A 25,038-nucleotide genomic window follows, 5' to 3' on the forward strand; every position below is an offset into this window, starting at 1 on the left:
ATTCTTCGGTGCAAATGATAAGTATCATCGAATTACGCAATCGCAGTATCACAGAATCGGATTACGATGACACGTTGCAAATAATTGTTGAGGAAGAAGGAAACTGAAGTGTACGTTTATGACTCAAACAATACGTACATTACTGTGTCTCTGTGAGTACGATGCACGTCATCTATGCATAGTATTTATATGTATAGATACATATTTCATTTCCTTTGAGAGAAAAGCTGAGCGATGCTATAATGGAAAATCGATACACGCGAGTTGAGAGAAAATATTGCAGTAATATTTTATAGATATACGAGACACACGTGACATATGTATCCGGATGCATTGCTCTCTTCCTGTATATTTTAGCTATCTACTTCGTGTGCAACGCGAATTCACCTATGCAGCAGTATATCGACTTGCGCTAGTCGCGATGCGCTTGTCGATTTTCCACCGCTTGCGTGCATTTACGCTTTTGTACGTAACATGAATCGCACTCAGTCAGCCACTTCATTATACCAACACGTATTTACCTGTAAAATCATTCTCTTCATTCGCGAACCAATTTCAACGATCAGACAAAGCATTGCATCGCACTTTTACGTATATGGAGCGTGTGCTAATTATTTGACATCCGCAGCTGACTCGCGAGAAATTGAATAATTTTTTAAACAAAGCTGAAATTAATTTCTCTACGATTTGTTTTCAATTTCGATTTTTAGATCTCATGCTTCAATACTATACCGATGATAATTCTGAAAGTATAATTTTTCCAGCGTAATATCAATTTTATTACTGTTAATTGTTGAAAACGAAATGAAAAGAAGAAATTTGGAAAGCAAATTTGTCCTATCTGTATAATAAAAGGAAGAATGAAAAAGTAAAGAATTTAAATTAACCGTTAGAAAAGAGATAGGAAATTTATTTTACCCAGCCAGCTTAGGGCTCGCGTTTGTTTAAATCGCCTAAAGCAGGTTTCAGCATGATTAATATATTTGCTCCTCCAAGTGGTATAAACCACGCTTCTTAAATACGCGAACTTCTCGATCCTGGCTTGCGCAGAAAAGGAGACAAAAAGTCGAAATACACATAGAGTATACCTATACCTGTTACACTTTTCACCACGAAATATTTTCAACGTGGCAATCTTACCGGTACAAGACCAGGTAGGTATACAGACAAAATGAGATACAAAAACGTGGAGCGTAAAAAAGGAGGATGAAAAAAACGAACGCAAAACTCACGAGCTGGGAATTGTAAATTACTTCTCCTGCACCGGCAGCGGCGTGTGAGGTGAAAGCATGTATTGAAGAAGAGATAAGATGCCGGGTTGCGCGTCAAGCCGCTGTTATGAAATTTAATTAAAAAAATTCTACACCAACTGCGTCCCTTTATAATTACAATTTTGATTTTTAACTTGTTTTATCGTTCTTCGTTACTCCTTTCAATTCCCTTTATTCAGCGATTCCTTTTTTTAAACGATCACTCCGAAATTAGCTAATATTTTTCAATCCTTCTGACAATTAAGATTAGTAATATAATTATAGAATTAACCAGAAAGAGCGAAAAGAAATTTTACGTGTTTCACACTGAGTGGTAATTCAATATTTTGTCTAAAAACAAACTTAATTACGGCGAGCAGTATTCAAAGATTAACAATGCATGAAAATAGAAATGTCAGTTTTATGGTTATACTGTGTGGCATATTGATATTTGTAAGGGTAAAAATGGTAAGAGATAGAGTCAAAGAGAACGAGAAAGAAGGGAGCAGCTGCTCGAGCAGATATATACTGGGCTTGGAATATGACATGGTTTAATCTCTATGGGAAGAGATGCGTAGCTTGCGTCACCCCCTTGTCAACCTGACCTCCCGGTGCTGAGCTCAACTTAGCTTTGCTTTACTCAACCCAACTGATCTGTAGGTAGAAAAAGAAGGCACGCCAAGTCAGAAGAAGAAAAGAAGAAGGAGAAAAAAGCAGAACAGTAGATAGAGAACAAAAAGAAAAGAAATAAATGATAAAAAAGAATAAGAAAAGTAACAAGTTTTCAAAAAACTGAGGCTTAAAGAGAACAAACGTCAGACAGTTGCAATTTATAATTTGGTTGTAACTTGAGTATATGGTAATAGTCTGAGATAAAATAGCGCAATTTTTTTTATTTGTAATACAGTTCATCGTTTCAAATTTAGAATAAGCTGTTAAGCCTTTCGAAATCTGAAGAAATTATAGAAACTGCTATGCAAAATGACGAAAAAATCTGAAAATTTTCAGACAGTTGTATAATGATTGGCTCGGAAGTTATGGATTTATTAACTAAACTTACAACTCACCGTCGATCAATTATTCTAGATTTTTTCAAAAGCTTTGAAAGGTCTGTCATAAATTCCAGAAAATTCTAGATGTAATTACAACGATTCGAAGAAATGAACGAAATGCCTTTCATAGGTTTTCATAATCTTGGCAATTTTTTTTTTCGGATTTCCTGTAATTCTTTTCTCATTTTTCACAACATACTGGAAAATCTATATTAATAAATCAAGTCTCAATCCTAGTAAATAATGCATAACTTCCAAGCTAATGAAGATACTATTTTCTGCGGAAAATTGGGATGTCTGTAATTTAGCATAGAATTTGCTGAAATTTGTTCATTCGTGTAATGTTTTATCAAAAATCGATAATTATAAATAAATCGATGAAATCACGATTTGTTAAAAAGTAAACTGCTTTTCTTTACGTAAATAGTAAACATGTAAAATAAATATATACATGTACGTATATGTATTTATAATGTTACAAACGTATGTTTATAATGTATAAGTACGTTCACCGAAAATTGCTAGGCAAAGCTTGTCAAAGAAAGCTTGATTTTTTATTTTTACAGTACCAATATTCAGGAACATACCGAATACAATGATGTCAAAATGTAAGTTAAATACTACTGTTCACGTAAATATCAACACACCAGTAGAAACTTCGCTACCTAAAAACGTAAAGTTTTCAATATTTTCTGAAAAATAATTATCTTTCCTAATATTTGAGATACGCTAAGAAAACCTGCGGAATTATATTCGCAAATCTTTTATCCCCTGAAAGAGTTGAAAAAATAAAATCGTATGTGATCCGTCAGGAAAAAAAAAAAAAAAAAAAAAAACATACCACTGCACATTTGCACAAGAAAGAAAGAAAACACGCAATCAACTGTACAAAGTATTTGAAAAAAAAAACAAAAAACAAAAAAAAAATCAGATAAAATAAAATGTAGAACACCGAAAAGAACTGGCGTGAGGGTGGAATTGAGGGGTGAGGGGTGAAGGGTGGGTGGTGGGAGGGGGCTGCAGAAGGATGAATTTGCATTTAAATTTTGGGAAAATTGAATTGCCACCGACAGACATAAATAGCCACGGCTTTAGAGAGGCAACGTTGAGTGGGAACCCCCCAACCATCCCCCAACCATCCCCCCAACCATCCCGCGCTACTCCCCATTACCTTCGCACCGTCTTCCGTTTTCCTTCGCAACAGCATTAGTCGAGACTCAAGGCTTCAGATGAGATTCAATTCCGGTATTCTCGACTGCCTGCTAGCAGGCATCAATTTGTTTGACTCACGACGGTTCCTTACACAATCTCTCCCTCTCTCTCTATCTCTCTCTCTCTCTCTCTCTCTCTTTCTCTTTCTCTCGAAATCAATTCCTTATGCATAACCTAGGCCCGCCTTTTCATCTTGTCTCGCAAATTTTCCTCTGATATTTATTCATCATATATATCTATGCGAATTTTGAGTGGATAGAGGTGTCGCAAATGAAGAATATATAGTACATATGTATATCCAAACTTCTCGTAAATAATTTTTAGAGATTAGCTAATGGAAAATAGGTAAATTAAATAATGGGAAGAGAGAAAAAATTTGGAGATTTAAATTCTAAATTTACAGCTACAGAAATCGTAATAGTGTAAAAAATAAAACCGTTGCCATCATGATTGTAATGAAAGTCGAAAAAATCAGACTTTTCAGACTCACGTTTAATACACGTTTCAAGGACACATTGGTCCTGCAAAAATATACTGAAATTTATGATAAATCAAGACAACAGTCACGTTGAAAGTCGGGAAGAATGTTGAGAGGGAAGAGAAACGATTATTTTTATCGGCCTGTTGCAAGTCTTATCAGATATGTTTCCCTTCATTTGACAATCAAATTATGAATTGTCGCATCGGTTATTCATACTGGACAGTATATATCGGCGTGGTAGTCGTGGAGAATTGATTTCGCATCCCTGTAAAGTCGATCGATGGGCACGTCGCGTCGGTGGTTGAGTGTAACGGCGTTATATAAACGGGCTGTACTGTGGAAAATGGCTGCAGGCTCCGTATATTGGAAAGCCGGTATGGATCGTCGTTAAAAATTCCTGCGAGGCGCTTCAATATCGGGACAAACTCTATGAGCGTAAAATCTTTTAAGCGATATTTTGCTGGTATACAAACCGAGCCTCCGACCCATCGAATCATGGACGACGAAGGCCGCGGATGCCGAAGATATTTTCTGGGGCTGAGCTGATTTCTAAATGTCGGGAATTTTTGAGACGCCGGGTCGAAGAATTTAGAAAGTTAGCAGAAAAGGGTGATTCAATTTTTGCTTGTACACTATAATTCTGCAATTTATTCATTTTTTGCCATTACAAGTCGTCTCTGATTAGGACTTAGCAGTGGGTTAATCACTGTGTAAAAATAACTGACATTCATATTGATTTAGAAGATAACAAATCGATTATGCAGATTTCAGGAATTGAAAAATATATACAAAGATTATAGCAAGATTACACAGATTACAAGAGATTGCAAAAAAATGACGTGAATAATATAAAAGATTTTCAAATGAATTACAAAGATTATAATAGTTAGAAGAATTTCAAAGATCACACGAGGAATACAAACGAGGAAAAAATCGGGAACTTCTCTTGTTAATAAATTGTAATTAGGCTATTAATTATAATCTAAGAATCAGAGCTTATAATAACTGAACGGAATATGATTAATTGACCAAGTTATAAAATTACAGACTCTTATTACTTGCCAGTGCAGATTAAGTAACGAACTTATATTATCATAATTCATGGCCGAAAAAGTTTTGAACCACCGTCGGAACGTCGTTCATACCTTAATCTTATATAATAATCTAACTCTCGTACCAAATTAAAAAATCGTTTCTTTATGCGTATAATATTACTCCCATGGACTTGAAATCTGTGTAAAACTGTACCACGAATCGAGCCGAGGAATTTATTTTATCGTCTTTTATGAAACTTAGTAAAAGTGTCTCAAAATCGAAAGAAATAAATAAGCAAAAATTAAAGGGCAACAAAATCAACTGCCTTTTTTTAAGTTTCGTGATAAAACTTTTCGGAAATTTTACTTGATTGCATTATTCGAATTTAGCATTCTTAACGACAAAATTGTACACAAATTTTGCATCAAAAACTAATTTTCTCTCTAGATTAATCAAATTTTTTAAATTGAACGAGATTTGCAAATCGGATTAGTACTAAAAAGAATCCATCATTCGATCAGGTTCTGAGTCGAAGAATTATTCAATCTTCCTTTATTCTTTTCGCTTTATTTCTACTCAATCCTACACTCGATTTATAATCACAAGATTAACATTCTCAGACTCGCTTACAGAAAATATTCTTCCACTAGTTACGTCGGGCAATTGCCGGTTAAAAATCAAATTCAAACTTGAAAAGAATTGATAATAAAGGTGAGCCAAATACCGCCGTTGAATTTATTACGCCATATTGGTCTCACCCGGCAGTCAGTGCAGGCTCATTCGATTTCAGGAAGTAATTTGTATGCCGGTCTCGAACCGCAAACAAGTTGTCCGCAAGAATTTCACCTCTGATTTCCGGGCGTCTTCTGCGCTGAAAACGTTCGGCTTGTGCCGATGCGATGTCTCGTCGTCGTCGTCTCACGGACGTGCCTTGCAGATTTAAAATACATCTATCAGGTGCATTTTCGAACTTGATTTTTCTCCTTCCTGATCGATGAATAATTTCTTTACGCGATATTCACTTCCATAGAAAAAATGACGATTATTGTTATCTAGATAATGCATCGTTGTAAGATTATTTATGTAAAAATTTTGACAGATGAAATGCCCTCGCGAAAGAGTGGTTCCATCCGCACTCCCATCCCCGCAGAATCACTTTACCTCGTGAAGCCAAAAGTGAGAGAATAACAAGAGGGAAAATTATATCTGCAAAAAAGATAGTAAATGAAATATTAATAAATCTTCATCGCGCGTCTGCACTTTTAATCGAGTTCTAATACCCCTAATTACACTAAATGTACGTATAAGATGGGTGGGTGGGTGGGTACTTGCCTCGCCAATGGTATCACATAGATGTATACGGCGCACTAATTAGTCCGCGTAATTAACTCGTCGGCAATAAATTACACGTCAGTTCCGTCCGCGTTCTCTGCACAAACCCCGTCGTGTGCTGCAGCACACCCCCATGTACATGGACAGGACTGTATGCGCAGCATCCACATACAATAGTTCAAATATTTGATTCGTCCCTGGGTATGTATATAGCATCACTTCAATAAATCCGTTTCCGGCTGCGAGTTCCGTTTCGATTTAGAAACGCGTAGACGTTGGTGCGACGCCCACACACGGCCCTTGATCATTTGTATACCGGAAGTTTTATACGAAACTCAACGTGTCAACAGGTATATATATATATGGGGCAGTCCTTTCCAATTCGACCTGCGTCCGACCCTTGACCTCTCGGATTTGGCGCGCGATTTTTTATATGAAAACTAAAAATTTTATTCTGATTTCAGGCATTATTTTTTTATTTTTTTTTTTTTCAAGGGGCCCACTTTGCCAAACCATCCCCTATTCTTTCCGCTATCAGCAAAAAAATATCAGCTTGACACGAACGATCACTTTCTTCGGTGCGACAGTTTTTTTTTTTTTTTTTTTTTTTTTTTCGAACATACTTTGCAAAAAAATTGCAATGCAAATTTCAAAAGTAATTTTGGTTGCCTTTTCGCTGGTGCTGAGCACCGAGTTTCACAGTAAACTCCCGGTATGAGCCTCTACTCCGGATAGGTATGTCTGAAGTCGATTATTTATGTGATATTTACTCGATGAATCTCTTTTGCCTCCCTTCTTCAGCTTTCCCCCTTATTTCTTTGCTTATTCAAATATTTTATCAAATTTATTTACCGCTTCCGCTTACACAGATGTGACTTGATCCATCGAGTGGACCACTTTTACGAATAATTGAAGTATTAAGACACGTGGGTATAAACGATCCTCATGTATAATTTATTAGTCTTAGCTGACTTTTTGGTCAAAGAAAGGTCGACCATCTTCAGAGCAGAAACGTGACTTTAATTGACAACCTGAGGTGTTGTAGGTTACATCTCTTCTGAGGAAGTTTTTTTCGCGGCTAAGTTATTTTTCTTTTTCCTCTTTGTTTTCCTTTCTCTTCATACAATCGACAAGGTTCTATAAGACCGTGCAGAAGATACCTTGTAAATTTTTACACATTATTTATGTCAGCTGTTCAGGCAAGCGATCGTCAAATTTTTCTCATTTCTAATCTATACATATATCACATATGTACAGTGAAAGCACCGACTGGGGTCAGGGGAAGTAATATTTTTTATGAGGAATCTAATTTCGACCTACCTTTCAAGTGAAAATTAATTACACTCTAAAATTTAGTAGAAGATCGTCTTATTCTAAAATTTGAAAAAAAATTGGGTTTTTTTTTAGGAGCTGGGCCGAATCAAGAATACCTTAATGATGACAGTTAGGGTAGAAGAAGTGTGAAAACTATTCTTCACGATTAGGGTTTCGAGTGAAATATGGTGGTATGTGACATTAGAGCGGCCTTTAACATGTTAATATTTCTTTCTTTTTCACGTGTCGCGTTGAAAAATCAAAATCTCAGTAAATTTTTAATGACTATTAATAATTACTGGGTAAAATTTCGTCGGGTTCTACGAGAAAATAGAATTAATCGTAGAGTACCAAAAATCATACGTTATTCAAGTAGTAAAGTTGTGAAGCTTCAATGTCAACTTGTTTCCTCAAATCTCTTAATTCTGTATCGAATTCGTAAACGAATGTACCAAGTTTGAAACTTTTTTTACCCAGCGTGTCGATAAGAGAAAACAACGAACCGGAAGGCCCAAAAATCCTGTGTTATTCAAACGAATAAATACCTACACCAAGGCTTTCAAAAAGGCAAAGGATTTTGGTAACATTTTTTTTTTTCGTACAAACTTTTAATTTTTCCTTAAAAAATTCACGTCTGCAACAGACATGAAAAAATAATCGTTTGAAACCAAGTATTGAAACCTGCACTCACGGTTCTCTGTGCAAACTTTCTGTAAAAGATAAAAATCCATTTCGATTTCAGACCAGTCTATCAAAAGTCGGGTAACAAATCTTTCGAATTGCACCGTCCAGCTTAAGGTATACCTGTAGGTATAGTATAGAGGAATCCTTTGGGAAAGTAAACGTGGTGGGATTGTATTTTATTTATCCGTCGACGTCGTGCCGGAGTCGTTCATCACGGGAGTTGCCGCTTGCAGTTGCCACACGCCGCACCGTTTTGTTGCACAGAGCCACTGCGGGCATAACGGCAAGGCGATATTCCTGCACTTGTACCGAAAGGGGCGAGGGGCGAGGGGAAATCTGCGAGAAATTCAGTGGCATTCTAGCCACGTAAGTCTAGCCGGATTCGAACAGAGACGAGAAGGGCGACAACGGGACGGGTGAATTCCTATCCAGTCACTTTTACGATTCAATCCATTTATCGCTCTGCCATATACATATACCTGTAAAGCACACAGCCGGGAAACTTTGTCATTCCTACCTACTTCGGAAAAGTTCCAGGGAAACTGTTGTAATGCTTCCAGTATACCTTAACGCATGCGTATACATACATACATATACGTACATGCATGCACCCCTGTGCACCTGCTACTTCCTTTTACTTACACTTGTACTATCCGTTCTAGGTGCCTATACCTTTACACACTTGCCTTTCTTCTAAAAACTTTTCCGACGACCTTTTTCACGCCTCGAGAAAAACGCCAACTTGCCTCCCTCGTAAGGCTGTGCGTAGAGCTGGATTCTTAAGGGGAAAGGGGTTCTGAGAAGCAATTGCATTCCTCTACTATGGGGATAAATTTTTCTAATTGTGGTTACTCTATGGTCTTAAAAGTATTGTCTTCTTTTACCATAAGCGAAAAATATAGCTCTGGTTATAGAATAAGAATTAGTTTTTTAACTGTAACCATGAGATTTGGTGCGTTTTACTAATTGTTATTGTTTATTTGTTATTTTTTTTTTTTTTTTTTGTGGACACTGATACCATATTTTCTTCTTCTGAGGAATCAAAAATATGGTGCAATGTAAACTTGAACAGTGAAATTGATGACGATAATCAAGTTTAATTTTCATTAAAAGAATCTTTCCTCAGCGCGTGGAAAACCAATTATTGTAACCATTAATTTAAATGAAGACAGTTTAACTGTCAATGATTTCGTTATCGTTCCGTTTTTCTGTCCTGTATCAAAATCATAATATTCATCTAATTTTTCCATACCCTGTGTAAAAGATTATTAAGTTTGTAGTTACATGAACTCCGTAAAGGCTACTAAAAATCCATTTCTGATGCTGTCAATGTATTTCTCGGTAAAACTTAATTAGATTTTTCATCATATCGTTGTGATTCGATAATTTTGCACGCATTATTTTTTTTTTTTTTTTTTTTTTATTGACAAATTAAGGGAAAAATTTCATCCCAAGTAACGTGTACTCTCAAAGTTTAATCAAACACGAAAATAATTATCATTCAACACAAACTGGAACAATTCGATGCTTCCATCTTGGCATCTAAAAAATAATGCAATAATGCAATTAATTATAAATAATTAGCAACCGGGGTTTTCTGTCTGTAATACACGAGCTTCGAGTTCTTCTTTACTCGCAGACTGATTTCAACAAATATCTTGAGAAACCGAGCCTGATTCATATTAATTCTCTACTGCAGACACTGTATCAATTCATTTCATCAGTGAATACTTTCTGCTTTTATTTCTCTCCTTTTATTCTTTCGCCAAGTTTACGCTTCGTAACCTAAATTCGAAGGGAGTAAAAGCAGCGCTGCTCTTTCCGCGGCTCGTTGATCGGATCTGAGCCAACAACGGAACCGCGAATATTCGGGAGTTGGGGGTAAATTGCGTTAATGGAGTTTCCGATTCGAGGCTCCTCTTGACTTGAATAAATACAAACTAACAATAAACCTTCACCATATAACAGTGAACATCGTATTATACAATCGGGGATAATTGCGCAGGCACATATCCCCATCCCATCCCTTCCGATCATCCCTCTCAGGGTTTGCAAAAACCGAAAAAGAATTGCCAATTCTAGATTTATTCCATCGCAGAAAAATTAGCTTATCTGAGATGAGGATGTCATTAATGTCGAAGAAATAATGACAAGATTAAGGAAATGTGTAAAACTTTTTAAGAGAGATGGAGACCCACTTACGATTTATTTTGAGTTTACCATTCTTTTGAAACGCGAAAGTAGAATCATCAATCTGAGAGCATAATATTAACTATTTTTTACAATTTTTCCAAATTTTCACAAATTTTACACGTGTTCAACATCAATTTATCAATTCTTTAAATTTCTCGAAAAATCATATTTTTCGTTACTTATACCCTTTTCATACTAACCCCGTCAACTGTTTCGCAAAGAATAATTTTTTATACTTCGAAGAATCGTACAAAATACGAAAATTCCAAGATAAATGCCCGATTTCTCTGAAATTTCCTGGTTTTTCCAGACTTATTGCAAATTACCTGACAAGTCCCGGCTTTACAGATTTCCCTGACAGCTAGACACCCCGTTTGACATTCCACATAAACGATCGAAAAGTATTTAATAAGTATATTTCAATTTTTTTCAAAAAATTCAATGTTCTAAAGATGTGATATTGACAAATCTGTCGGAGATTAATAACCTCGTTAAAAAAATAAAACAACAATAACGATAACAAAGGTCTTCATTGGTACTGTAATACTCGATGAAGAGTAAAAAATGGTGTAGTAGGGTGCGAAAAATAACAGGAGGCTCGACTCTAATGGCGAGTGCAGAACCGGAAGTGAAACATTGCGGTGATTGCGGAGGATCGGCGTATTCGGTCGTCGTTATAGGGCGTCCATTGTAAATACGGCAATTTCGAACTGATGACCAATTTGAATTCGTAGACCATGTGCTGTCGATGTCGATGTAGGTAAATCCGCGCAGCTCTGTGCCCGAGTGCTTGCCTGGAGTACAGAGAACACGCATTACAGATATATGCAGTGTAACCGGGAGGAAGAGCTTCCGGAACAAGCCGATAGCTCTCCGTGTGTTCCCGCGAACAGCGGCAGAGCTGCGTGTTAATTTGCAATGGACTCGTTATGCGAGGACAGAGTTGCCAATCTGGCCGTGTTCTATGGCCCAGGCATAGATATCCATGAACATTGTCGCCGGTTCCGCATGTCCTTCCAATTAACTGTAACAAGTTTCTACTACCGAGGATATTGTATATAGTATATGCCTACAGTGTAAGCCACTCGCAATACGTATAACGGACATTCGTATTATGGCTGACTGCTTGTCCGCCATTGAGTTACAACGTTTCTGGCCTATGGTGGAATTCATTTACTTCCAAATTGCAGCCGTCGTGCTTTTTTTCATATTTTTCTTCAAACACAATTTTTCTTTTACACACTTATTGTATTTTATTTATGCGATTTTAAGGAGGTTTTTAATTGTTTTGGAGATAGTTTTTCGCAAAATTGTACAAGTTTTTTATGGGTTTGAGACTGTGGTGAATTTTATAAATTTTCTGATACAGCTCTAAAAATTTCAAACTCTGATATTAAGGTCGTGTAGTAGTAGTCCTTCCTTTACCGACTGAGAAAACTCAAACCCTTTTTCTTCCTGTTATAAATAAACAAGCGAACGGAAAGGGTTGAAATTTCGACGGTGCATCGCTTTTTCATACCGGAATTATGGAAAAATGTATGGTTTTTTGATACGTGTTACTAATTCCACATTTACCGCATTTCAGGGGCCAAAAATTGTATAGTTAAGATGTTTTCTGCCATGCCGGAAAGAATGAGGAGTAAAATGAGCCATCTTGAGATTGTTTTTATGCAATATCGAGGCTGCTGAACTAAAATTAGGAATTAAAATAATTTCGTGAGTAAAAAATGCTCTTACAATCATATTCGGAAAATGAATAACTTTCTTGAATTCCTCTACGAAAGAGCGATGCACTATTACAGAAGAACTTGGAAGATTGTGAAAATATTTCCCCACAAATTGAACTGATTTCAATGACCATTCGAGTTGTTTTACGAACGATATCGACACATTCGATGTCATAAATTTTACAAGATTGTATAAGCCAATTATTTTTACCTCCTGAGTTAAATTTTTGAAAGAAATCCTACAAGATTGAAAAGTCTTGTATGAAATTTCGGAAGACTTCTCAATTTAGAGAAATAGAATGGAACTGCCGACTGCAGTAATTATCGTGAATGGAACAGAAATAAGCCGAGTATAATTCCGTGCGTCTGCGAGCCTTGAAAACGAGGTTTCCCTAGTGGTTATTGATCGTTTTTCATTTCCATTGCAGAAATTCCGGGTCGTTGGCGGCGGCATTGTCCTCACGGTCCAGAAATGTCAAGACCGGGGTGTAATCTCGTCGGTGAAGGGCTGACCCGAAGAGAAAACAGCGGGACTCACAACGCAGGTGGAAGCGACGTGGGTAGCGGGAAGTGCATCTGCGGTCCATCCGTTCCCTGGTGTCCAGGTGAACCGGAACCTTATACCTACAGGACGAAGCACGAGTGCAAACTCAATTTAGCTGCAAAACTCGCCAACGGTAAGAATTCATTTTATTTTGCCTGCAATATGAACCCCAGAAAAAAATTACCATTCATTTATTAATTTAAGTGTTAAAAGATGTATTTGCTGCATTTTCTTTTACATGCGGTAAATAAGATGAATAATTCAACGTCTTTCAAGTGACGGAAATTACAGCGTCTAGTCTAGTCTATAGCAATTTACAATTTATTGATAATTTCTTTCACGATTAGAATTTGAATTTTCGGGTTATCCGTAGTCCTGAAAATGTTTGCTTTATTTTCAACGTTTTTTGAATAATTTTAAAAATCCTATGAGGATGTTTAATGCATTGTTTTAAATTTATGAAAAATCTCGCGATGAAACTGAGGCATCTCTGAGATTGGAATCGAAAATCCTATACTTCGGGGTAATTTTGAGTCCAGCAATAACTAAAATTTAGATCTTGTTCGAGCAAAAAAATATAAAAGGTTGCTGTAATCTTGAACGGTTCAATGCAGACACAGGAATCATCCATATTATTTCAATCACTCGATGGTTATACAACAAACACTCTTATCTCGTACAATTTATGAGGTGTCAAAATTTCTGACTGCACAAGTATTAAATATACATCGAATTTTCATTTTTAACGCTGATTTCGCCAGAGATCTATAACTAACGTCCAATCACAAAATATCACCCCGTAAAGCTGACGCGTATTCCTGAGGGGGTAAAAAGTTGGCGACACGGGGTGAAATGGCGAATATGGGTGTTGGGGGTGGGGTGGGGGTCTCGAATCGCCCCCGACGTTGTGTTTTACACTTGTATTTTAACCGTAACATTTATGATTGGGTTTTCGTAATAACGAAGTTATTACACGCCCGCATTCCGCAGCACTTCTCTGTCATACCCAAATCACTGTTAAAAACGCTGTAAAATTTTCCGCTCCTAAAAACACACAGATTGTGAAACACTCGTTTTATTCCGGAATTTTATTTCAAAGGTTCATATTTTTTTCTTTTTTTTTAATCGGTATACGTTTACTTGGAAACCTTTTTTCAACGCTGGAGTTAAGGGAAAAAGATGCTGTGAAAATTTGAAATTTAAAAACTCTCCTTTTTTTCTTTTGTATTTCTTTGAATTACATATTTTCAAAAATATGTAGTGAAATTTTAAGTAAATATCATTAAAATTGACTGATTGTCGGTTACAGTCACTTTAGTGAGAGCGGATAACACGAGAAGAGACACAAAGTGGTTGAAAAGTGCTGAGAACCGCGTGCAAGATGTAAAGGTCGATAAAAAAATGGAAAGATAACCTTTCCGGAATTCCGCAAATTATCTCACCTCTGCACTTTTTTGCCCCTGAAAATGCAGGAAGTGTGGTATCACATCTCAAAAAAAAAAAAAAAAAAAAAAAAAAAAAAATACATCTTTTGTTACAAAAGATCGAAGCTTCGTCAAAATTTGAACCCTTTTCGTACGTTCATTTATTTAATATAGGAAAGAAAGGGTGAGTTTCCTCGGTCGGTAAGGGTTGCAGTACTTCACGACCTTAGAGGATATACGAACGATTGGCGAAAAATTGAAAGGGTTAAGAGACGGAATTTGAGTCGAGTCGGTACTGGACTTCCGATGATTCAGTAACTCTGCTTCGAAAAACTAAGGGTTTGGCGGGGAAAATCGGGAAAGTTTCGGAATGATTGCCCCTCGTTGACGTGGCGGTTGGTGGTTGGTGGCTGCGTTGCCACCACCTACCATCGTGGGCTTCGAAAAGGGTAGAGCGAGCTCTGCCCCCCCCCCCCCCCCCCCCCCCTGTAATTCTGATTGCTCTTGTTTCGTGCGCATTGCACCGCACGGTTTTCACTTTAATTACCGCTGTCACGTAATATCCGGTTTTGCGAAATACGTGATTCGGCGAAAATTGGCGCGAGAAGGAGAACCAACGAGAGAAGGGTGAAGTTAAAACGGGGTAAAAAATTCTCAACGTTTTTCTGCTTGAACGAACTCCTGGCGTTATGCAGCAGTCTGTTATTATAGGTCGTAGGTTGCTAATAAATCGGATAATAACCACCGTTAATTATGTTCACATGTACATACAGCCGAAATTCTACACTTCAACTCTTACAGGTATTACCAGTTTTAATTAATCAGATTCTATTTCCACCCACTTGATCTTTGTTATTCGGACTGTACTATTTTTCAAGATTGAATCATCGTTTTTATGTAGTAGACCATGTGGGTTGACGGTGAAAATGTTGAAGAATATGAAATTTAAGAATTACTATATCGAATTTTCAAAAATTACTACGATGTATTTTACAGAAATTTTAAAGTCAAAACGCTGAAAATTAAAGTATATAAAATCAAAATACAAAATCGTAAAATTCTGAAGATTCTATATTTTTGCTTAGCACATTGTCATTCATCCTGACAATTCTACATTTTGGGTCGGTTTTACATTACATTCACTTTACTGCGTTTAAAATTTTCTTCAAACGCATTTTCGCTTTTTCAAAAATTTTTACCTTGCTTTTTCTTAATCCTTTTATACTCTTACCCTCACCCAACATGCTTTTCTGATATCAAATGCTAATTTCCTTCCAATATATCTTTTTACCGATTGCAATGCCACAGACTTTACTATTCATGGCTTCAGACATAGACAGATTGATTTTTCCAAATTTTCAAACGACTGGCATGAGAAACGTATATACGTAGCAATAAAATACTACATTCCTTCGTGACTTTTTAAATGAGATCCTTGCTCAAATTTTGAAACTCAAAGAAAAAAAATTGAATTCACAAAGCACGCCTTGCTTGTACGACAATCCCCTTAGCAAATCACTGCAGCGAATATTTCCCACGACTGTATTCTTGATAATAATGAATAACCGGGGCTATGTTGTAAAATTAAATATTTACCAATGCCAACATGATATGAAAAGTTTTTCAGCGAAGTTATAAAAAAGAGTTTCTTAAATAAAATGAGCTAGCTTAGAGCGAAATCAAAAGAGTATATTAAATTACATTTTACAAAAATTTTCATTGATATCTATGCTTCAACAATTGTTGTCTGTTTAAAGAGATCTTCGTAGCTTACGAATATAATAATTCTATGAATAAAGTTATACAAATTTAAAGTTATCTTTTAAAAAATTGATAAAGAAGCATCGATTCTTCGCCGACGAGCTTCTTGTAACGACGTGGAACGAATGGAGAAGTCTGCAGTTAGATTTTTGCGTAGGTAGATGGGCGAGTAATAATCCCGCCGGATGTCATCCGGCTTTTCAGCCTGCAGCCCGGGCGCGGCGGGCGGATTTCCCCCATCGTGGAAAAATCTGTCGCCCATTGCAGCGCGTAGCTTTGCTGGATGATAATCTCGCATCCGCAGCAGCTCGCCGAAGCGGACGAGGAGGAACTGCGAATAGGTAAAACGGAGGGGTGGAAACGGTAGGAAACGGGAGAAAGATAGCGGAGGTAGAATGGAAACATGTTATTTTCCTCCGGGCACCCGGAGTCAGACCTCGAGCTGCCAGCGAGCGATGGCCATCCCAGGAATGAAAAGAAAATAAGAACAGTGAAAAGGCGAGAGTAAAAGAGTGTCAGGAAACGGGGCTGGGAAGGGCGCGGAGCGGAAAATGAGGGGGAGAAGGAAAAAAGAAATTGGCAAAAAAAGGAGAAGACAAAATAGAAACGCGCGGCTCTACGTTAATGAGAAACGTGTACAGCTTGCGCGCGTGTGTTGGTACCAATGTGCGCATGCATTCCAGATGGATTTCTTTCCCGCTCTTCACCTTTGGCAATCTATTATAGAGTGAATTCGTAACGACTGCATGCTTCGTCGTTTGCTAAAATTTTACACGCACGTGCTACAGTCCAAGAGTAATTTATTCTCAGGATGGCCAACCGTTACATTTATAACCTGAAAATTTTTCACAGTTGTCGAATTTGTGACGGTTCGTCATCCTGGAAAATAACTAGTCACGAATTACTGCGGCGCATGTGCATTGAATATTAGCAGATAACTGGCCATGCAGTCTTTAGGAATTCACTTTGTATTTAACGAGGCTTTCCACGTCAACCTTGTAGATGGTTTACCATAACATTTTCTTAATTCATCAAAAATATTTCTTATGTCAGTACAACCATTGAAGATCTTTCAAAAACTATTTCAATTCTTCTATAGCCTAAGAATTTTCAAACCCATATCAAAAATACGATAATCGATTTTTATGAAATTCATTCAAACTCCATGAAAATTGTAAAAACAGTTTAGAAGTTATCGCGAGAAAAGCGTCCATAATCTTATGCTTAACAAATCAAGTTTCAGCAATTAGGATTCTGCATTCTCTGCATGCCATGAAAATATAAGTGTCAGTTCATGTGGTTCATATAACTGCATGTATAGTGTATACGTACTACATATATACATATTCAAAGGATCCCGCATCAAGACATAATCCGACATAGCCTACAAGTTTCCGGCATTGCCCAAGTTGAACCACCAATTTTTAAATGTATGCGGTTAAACTTTTCCCGAAGTAAATTTAACTTTCCTTGCAACGATATCTCGTTCGTTTTCTTTCTCTTCTCTTGCGCTATTCTCTTTTACCCTTTGGCTTTTTTTCTTTCTTTCATTCTGCTAATTTCTCAGAACTTTTAATTTTTTTGGTACCTTTCTCTCCTTTTTTTTCTTCCTTTCTTTTCTCTGCTGATTCCCCTTTCTCATGGTTTCCCACCTTCTTTATGTTCATTCGCTTTGCATTCGGTTCTTTGGTAATCATTCCTCGCGGGGAGAAAACCTCGGGACTTTTTCCTTTTCTCTCTCTCTCTCTCTCTCTCTCTCTCCCTCTCTCTCCCCCTCTCTCTCCTCTCCTCGCAACGCTTGGAAGTGTCAACCCTCCCCCGACTTCACCGTTCATTTTATAATTGATCATCTACCGCGGTTAAACGTAAAACGACGGTCCATTTAACCCTGGAATAGAATCGGCACCCGGTCCCATTTGCATGACAATTAAAGGCACCAAAAAATAAAGTGGGGAGCTAAATTGGAAGTAAAAAAATTAATACAGATACTCAATACTACCGTACACTAGCCGATATTTTAATGAAATTATTTAATCAGTAAAGCAAGCTATCGTATCACGTTTTAATTAATATTGAAACGAAGTTTCAAATAACGCAGTAATGGATAGTTTCTCTCGATACGATATTAATATTGATTTCCACAGATGTAAACTCCGTGCAATGGGAGATAATAAATTGCCAGAGAGTCGTACACTGCGGTATTTAAACATTATATGTCATGTATACATGTTATGTACTTTATATGTATACAGTCGGAGATTAAATCGCGAGATTGAAACTCCTTTTTTAATCTTTCATTTCGCCATCCCTTTTTTTCGTCTTTGATTTATTCATTCTCAGTGCTATTCCTGTTTCCTTATTTATTTTTCATACTTATATTTAGTCTGACCTAGATGCTTCAACTCTTGTAGTCGATGTTTGCTACTACCGATGTATCAAAGTGCAGGATGAAATTAAGGCAGCTGGTTAGCCGAAAATTTTTATTAAAAGACAGTCGTGCATAAAGTGTTTATTCAATTATTGCAACTGCAAGTTATGGGAATCACTTCGAAAATACGAAAATACAACATGCTGGATGATAGGCCAACAATTAGATATCGATGCTTCGATTCAAATGACTTGTAAATTGATAAAATGAAATTTAGGAAATTTGTCCGATGTCACTCGACGATGGAATTTGTGTTATTCAAAGGGCAATCGTCTACGAAATGAATGAAACAGAATTATTTTTTTCTCAGCAGGAAATTTAATATTCTCAATTGCTGATGATAATCAATATCAGTGCGACGTTATCAAATGAAATATTTAAAGATTCTAAAATTATAAGATAAAGATTTCTAATAAATTCAGAGAAAATTATAGTATTACGAATCAAATGGACCATCATACGAATCGACCAATTTTTTTACAAGTTTGAAGGTATTTGAAATGAAGCATCAATATCCAAGTCTTTGCTTATAATTGTAGTATTTAATACTGATGTCTTTGCAAACAGATTTCCGTAGTTTACTATTATAATAATTCGATAACTACTACACATACAACAAATAGCTTGTAGTGAAATGACTAAAAAGTACTGATTTTGGGCAAACCGATTTAATCTCCTGAACGATGACTGTTGAAAATAAATTTTAAATGTTTAAAAGCTGTTTAATTTTCCAGTTTTTCAAAGCGTTGACTGTATTTTCAAAAATACTATCCGATCAGTAATTGTCATTCGTAAAATCGTTTGAAACGATAATTTAATCGACGACATATTGCTACTTGAACAACATAGTGTAGAAATTTTTCATTACTATGCAAATGATTTGATTCTTTTTGCCTCCTATCTTTTTAATTAAAAAACTCTTTCCAGTCGGAGCCTGCATGAATGAATTAGCCATTTTCGAGTTGTTCGGGACCAGAGTGAAAGAGAGAGAAAAAGAGAGAGAGATAGAGAGATTCGAGTACAGGGTATCCTAGATTTAATCTAGGCAGCCGTGCAGCTGGTACCTACTTGTACCCATACAGACACGTGTTGAAATTCACGGATGCACGCAAGAGCAGCGTACCTACTCTTATTTGAGGAATTAATTTAATCGAATCATTACACGCCTGCGAGCCAGCGTCTAGACAACCATTTACCCGGCTTTGTATAACAACCGTGATGTTCTCCCTTCGCAGATTTTGGCGAAGCGTTGAAGAACCTACAGGACGATTCACACCTAATTCGCCGAACAATCGACAATTCACGCATTGTACTTGGACCTGAAAAATGATGAAATAATTTCGAGGTTTGCAAAACAAAAAAAATCCTGTCCCAGGCAAAAGAAAAATTTTACTATTGCGGAGCTAGAGAAAATAGTTAATGAAAATAAATCTTGAAGCTTCTTAACTTCACATTCCAAATAACACATGCGGGTAGAGATTTTTCAAACGATTTTGTCTCTGTCACGTGTTTTTGTTTCACAGGATCGAACGGATCAATCCTTGATTTTCAAGAGTCGCACGATAATCTCACGACGATGACACAATTTTTCCTCTCCTCTCATCCCTCCCCGCCTCCATTTCACGCCAGTCGTAATGTCCCGTAATTTCGCGTAGCACGCAGGGATTTAGGCATAATATACCCGCTCCAGAAACAAGAATCCCTCGGCACAGCCTTGGCTCTTTCTTCCAAGATCCTCGTCACGGCCCTCACGTTTTGGATCCAATCAGTTTTTACTCCCTGATATGGGGCATGGAGGCGGGAGCGAAACATCGAAAGGCGCTGAGGCTCGACGTCATATTGCGAGGCAGCTGGGCTGATATCGAAGGTGCTTGCGCTGCAGGCATTCGCCTCCTGCACACTTACACGTCGATCTACACATGCCTTCGCCTCCTACATTCTCCCATCTTCGTCCTTTCCTTAGCACCGCGTCTCCGTCCACCCCCAACACCCACTTCCACTTCCACTTCCACCCCTTTGCTTCGCCTCAATATCCACCCTAAACCCTCATAGTTTCACGTCAGACATCCGTGATGCCACGGCTTTTTGCTTCGGTGCCGGAAATTATTCCTACCGATCAGACAACCCCGAGGTATTCTGACAAATGGTTGGAAAGACACGCCTCGTAGCCTCGTAGCCTCGTATATACACCTGCAACCATATATGGATCGGTTGATTGGTCGATCTACAGGGGCGCGAATCAGATGGAAAAGAAAAGAATAATCGGATTGTAGAGCCTCGTTTATTCTTTACCGGCAACTCGATGTACCATTTTTAATTTTTACATTTGTTTACTTTTCGCTAATATTCCACAGTTGAGATAAAGGGAAAAAGATTACGGTGATTCTTTTTACTATTCACTTACTAGGGGGTGATTCGATTGACTTGTCCTTACAATGAAAAAATGTTCCTTGGCAATGGCGCCAATTTAACGATATAACGGTAAAATGGTAATCGGCACTATGTGCATGTATAGTAGTTCTAACTATGCATTATAATGTCCAACACTTGAAAATGTAGTTACCATTACCGTTTACATAGTAACTGGTACTATGGTACATTGTCTTCGTCACTATTGATACATACTCGAGTTTCCTATTCACCATAATACAGACCATCATTTTTATTTAAAAATGTTACTTTGAAATTCCATCAATTTTTTTTCAATGCATAATTTTGTGAATAAGTATTAGCAGTTTTTTTGTGTCAAGTACGTAATCTCTGAATCGATGACTGAAGCTTCATAAAAAGATTATGGGACTTTGTGAGCCAGCCAAGTTCTATATCATCGATAACGTCTTTTCTTATTTTTATTCACAGCATGGTAGACGATATCATAGTTGTCAAGGCCATGTGCACAGTTTCGGAAATTATGTAGGTATGGTAACCGCTACTACGTGAATATGGTATTAGCTACAATGTCCCATGGCAGTGGCTACCACGTGACTATGGTGACAGGTACCATGTGTATCACGTAGTATCTGGTACTACGCTTACGTAGTTCAGAGCACCAAAATGGCAAATCTGTCACTCATTTATTAAGTTTCTTTGTTAACCGTAACTACAACTTTAATTACCGTAACTATAAAATTATGTCTGTGTAAGAAACTGATCGTTTTAGGTGTTTTGGTCTAAGGCTTTAATTTCATGACTCCAAGTTCTTATAAGATTAGACACAGAGTATCGCAGACACTCCGCGACTTTGGTTTGAGCGAAAACCGTGAAATCCTTGGATACCAACGGCTGTGCGTTTCATAGAATTGAGAACATTTCCACCGTTCCTGATTTATCTCCATGCGGCAGAAGGTAAAATTGATTAAAGGGTCGCGGAGTTTGCGCGTCCCTGCAGCTTTAACCCCAGCAAAATCTAACCTGACCCAACCCGAAGTCAGGCAAGTCATGATGAGTACCCATGCATCGTAATTACATTCTCTTTGTAAATAAGGTACTTATTTTGTTAGGTGTCAACGAGAGAGGCAGTCACTGCGTAGTTGATACCGATATGGAAGGGATCGAGTAAAATGAAGTAATAAAAACAAAATCAAGTTAAAGAGAAAAAAGAAGAAAAAAAAACAAAAAAACAACGAGATGTTAGAGGCAGGCATTTATTATTATTATTATTATTATTCACTGTTGTGGAGTAAACGGCAGGCTGATAGGCAGTCGAATACGTGCGTATTTAAGTGGGGAGGTTATAGGGTGCAGGAATCGGAGAGGGCGAGGTGATATAAACGTTCGATGCTGGGTCGACAAGTTATTTTCTTCGAGTCCCCGAGAGAGGGCCGATGAAGGAAACCCTCGACTCCACCGAGGCTTGAAAATTGATCGAAAGGGTACCTGCTACCCATCTTGAATTCGTCCTTTAATCGAGTTCCAACTATGACGTCAAAACCCGTGTATATACCACCCTCCGGAAAATATACCGAGAGGAAAGGATGGAATTTAGCAAATTGAGTGTCCGGTTGCGCGTGCGTGACCTTTGTCATCTATCGCACAGGTTGGCCACCTTAACAGGAGCTTTAGCTGCCGAACGCGGGACACGTGGAAGTTATGTGGATAAAGCGAATATTTTTTGGGGAATCAGATTTGAAATAGTTGATGCAGCGATTCGAATCATCGTGACAACAGAATTCCAATTCACTCACCAATTTACGCGGGAGAGTTTGATATTTCATATTCAGGTTCGTCTGAATTGGCTACCCTGCCTTGCAGAAAAAATATTACCGCTGTATGATCTCGCTGACCAATAGAATTCCATTGTTCTGCGCATGCGCATTTCATCGTTCAACCCAAGTTCACAGTTTTCTCTCGACATATTCTTCGCGAAAACTTTGCCGCTGGTCTGGCGATGTGTAAAATGAGACGCGAAGGATGAGATTGGGAGCAGCGTTGAACTTGAACCGGCAAACCTGCAGAAGGTATCAAAGCCACGCGATGGCGAGAGGATTAGAATGAAATAAAATAAAATAAACTGAGGTATTGAGAGTAGCTTTTCAAGTTTCCATGCATGTTACGGCATCGCATCTGGTTCGGACGTTCGCTGAAAGGAACTCGAGACCGTTATACACGCAACAAAGGTTCCAGGTCGATATCAGACATCTAAAAGGAGCTTTCTGTATACCCTCTATCGAAGGTTTGGGTCAATAAGTTGAGCCTACGTATCATCAAGGAGATAGTTTTCTTACAAGCAGTGACAAAGAACGCAAAAAAGTCGAAAAACACCAACGATAACAACTCTAGGGTGTTTTAAAAAAAAAAAAATAGTGTGAGGTACTTCCAAACATGTTGAAAAACTGTTACCATCGTTGCTGTTTCATTTTTTTTTTCTTTTTCATTCTGTGGTGAAAATTATCTCTGATTAACTATCGTTAGTTAATTTAAAAAGAATTATCACATCGATTAGTTCGATACTGAATCCTCTTGTGAATATTAAATAATTACGTCATGCGTAGTTGAACTAAAAGTGATTGGTTCGTGGTGTAAATTGTAAATTTGGAACAAAGATTTTTTTAAATTTAAATATACGGCAACATTAGGTGATCACTATGATAGCATATATTTATATTTTTCCAACTCCTCATATTTATTGAAGAAATAATTTTCTGTTACAGATAATCTCTTCAACTCTGCACAAGCGGCAGAAGTCCAGGTGACGACATCAACTGGTGAGTTTTGTATTCGAATTTTCAACCTCTATTTCTGTATTCTTTCATCTAAGCCCCCTCCCCCCCTGCGCCAGTTCTGATCGTCCATTTTTACAGTTAATTACAAAGGTTTGACGGGGTTAATGGATCTGCATCGATTGGCCTTTTCAGCTTTTATTTTATCACTCCGAACCCCTCGTACGAATTTAATGATTATTCACGGGGTACGGGCAGCGCTGAGGGTGGTTTAATAATATTTACCACGCAGGGCCGTAAAAAGCAGACAGGGAGTGAAGAAAAGAGAAAAACCGATGGATTATAAACGTGAAATAGAAGGACAGATAAACCAATTTGAACTTCACGCTTCTGCGAACTTTGTATCAAGTCCCCTCGTTCTGGGATTTATGCGTTTTAGTCTTTGTTCCTCCGAATTAGCGCGGGTGATTCGTAAAAAAAAATTGATCATCAACGCTCCCACGTATATTGCTGTATTTTAAAATACTGTATCCTGTCTTTTGGATGTTGTACTGTACGAGTCATCACAATTCATGCTAAATGATGCAAGGTGGAAGAAAATTTTCCTGCTTGTACAAATATCGATAAATAAGCTCAAGTAGAAAAGAAAATACTTGGTAAAAAATTGTGAAATTTCAAAATGAATGTAAAAATTTTGTCGTCGGGATTGAAATTTTAACAGCGAAACAGCGGCGTCCCAGGTATTCGGAACTCGCGCTGTACTCGAGGTTGGGAAATTTGAGTAACGCATCAATTTCAGAATCCTTTTAAATTTTCCAGCTGGAAATTCTTGAAAATCCATGAAGAGTTGTTGTATACGAGGGAAATTTCCAGGGTAATAGGGAAATATTTCACCTCAGTGTTATGGATAGACAAGCTGTAAAGTATGTGTAATATGTGTGGGGATTTTCGACTTTTCGGATTTTTCTTCTCATCAAGTATGTAAGCTCACATAAGTACAGACACGTTGCGTAACGTATGACGGTCCTGGTAAAATAAATAAAGAGTGCCTGTAAGAGAATGACTAACGGAGCTGAAGTCGTAAGAAAGCAAGAAAAAAAGAAACACCATCTTAGCATAAATCCATTTCAATAAATTCACACCGACTTCAACGGATAATTTATATTCATATATCCAACGGACACAAACAATTTTCATTCGATTCTCGCACTCGCCGCAGACTAGCGAAACAACATTCAAACAGTCGACACGACGTGAACAGAACAAACAAAATAGAAACGTCACGATTTTTTTCTAGTGAAGATCTAACGTTGAGCCACGAAAATTTAATTATTCGATCAAAAATTTCATCCAGTTTTTTGGATGAATTCGATTTATTGTCGTGAAAAAAATTTGCAATTTGCGTTGTTTGAGTCGCGATGAAAATAACGGCTAACTGTAAT

The 25,038-nt window shown here is 37.5% G+C and overlaps 1 protein-coding gene across 1 annotated transcript in view; it reads left to right on the forward strand.

The window, feature by feature from the left end:
- Positions 1-25,038, forward strand: part of LOC124406479 — a 49,021-nt gene that overhangs the window by 22,141 nt on the left and 1,842 nt on the right. The window contains exons 3-4 of the mRNA XM_046881905.1: positions 12,709-12,957; positions 23,588-23,641. Coding sequence (XP_046737861.1) covers positions 12,709-12,957; positions 23,588-23,641 — 303 coding nt within the window. The remainder of the gene's footprint in view (positions 1-12,708; positions 12,958-23,587; positions 23,642-25,038) is intronic.

This window comes from Diprion similis, chromosome 6, assembly GCF_021155765.1.
Source record: "Diprion similis isolate iyDipSimi1 chromosome 6, iyDipSimi1.1, whole genome shotgun sequence".
Taxonomy (NCBI): domain Eukaryota; kingdom Metazoa; phylum Arthropoda; class Insecta; order Hymenoptera; family Diprionidae; genus Diprion; species Diprion similis.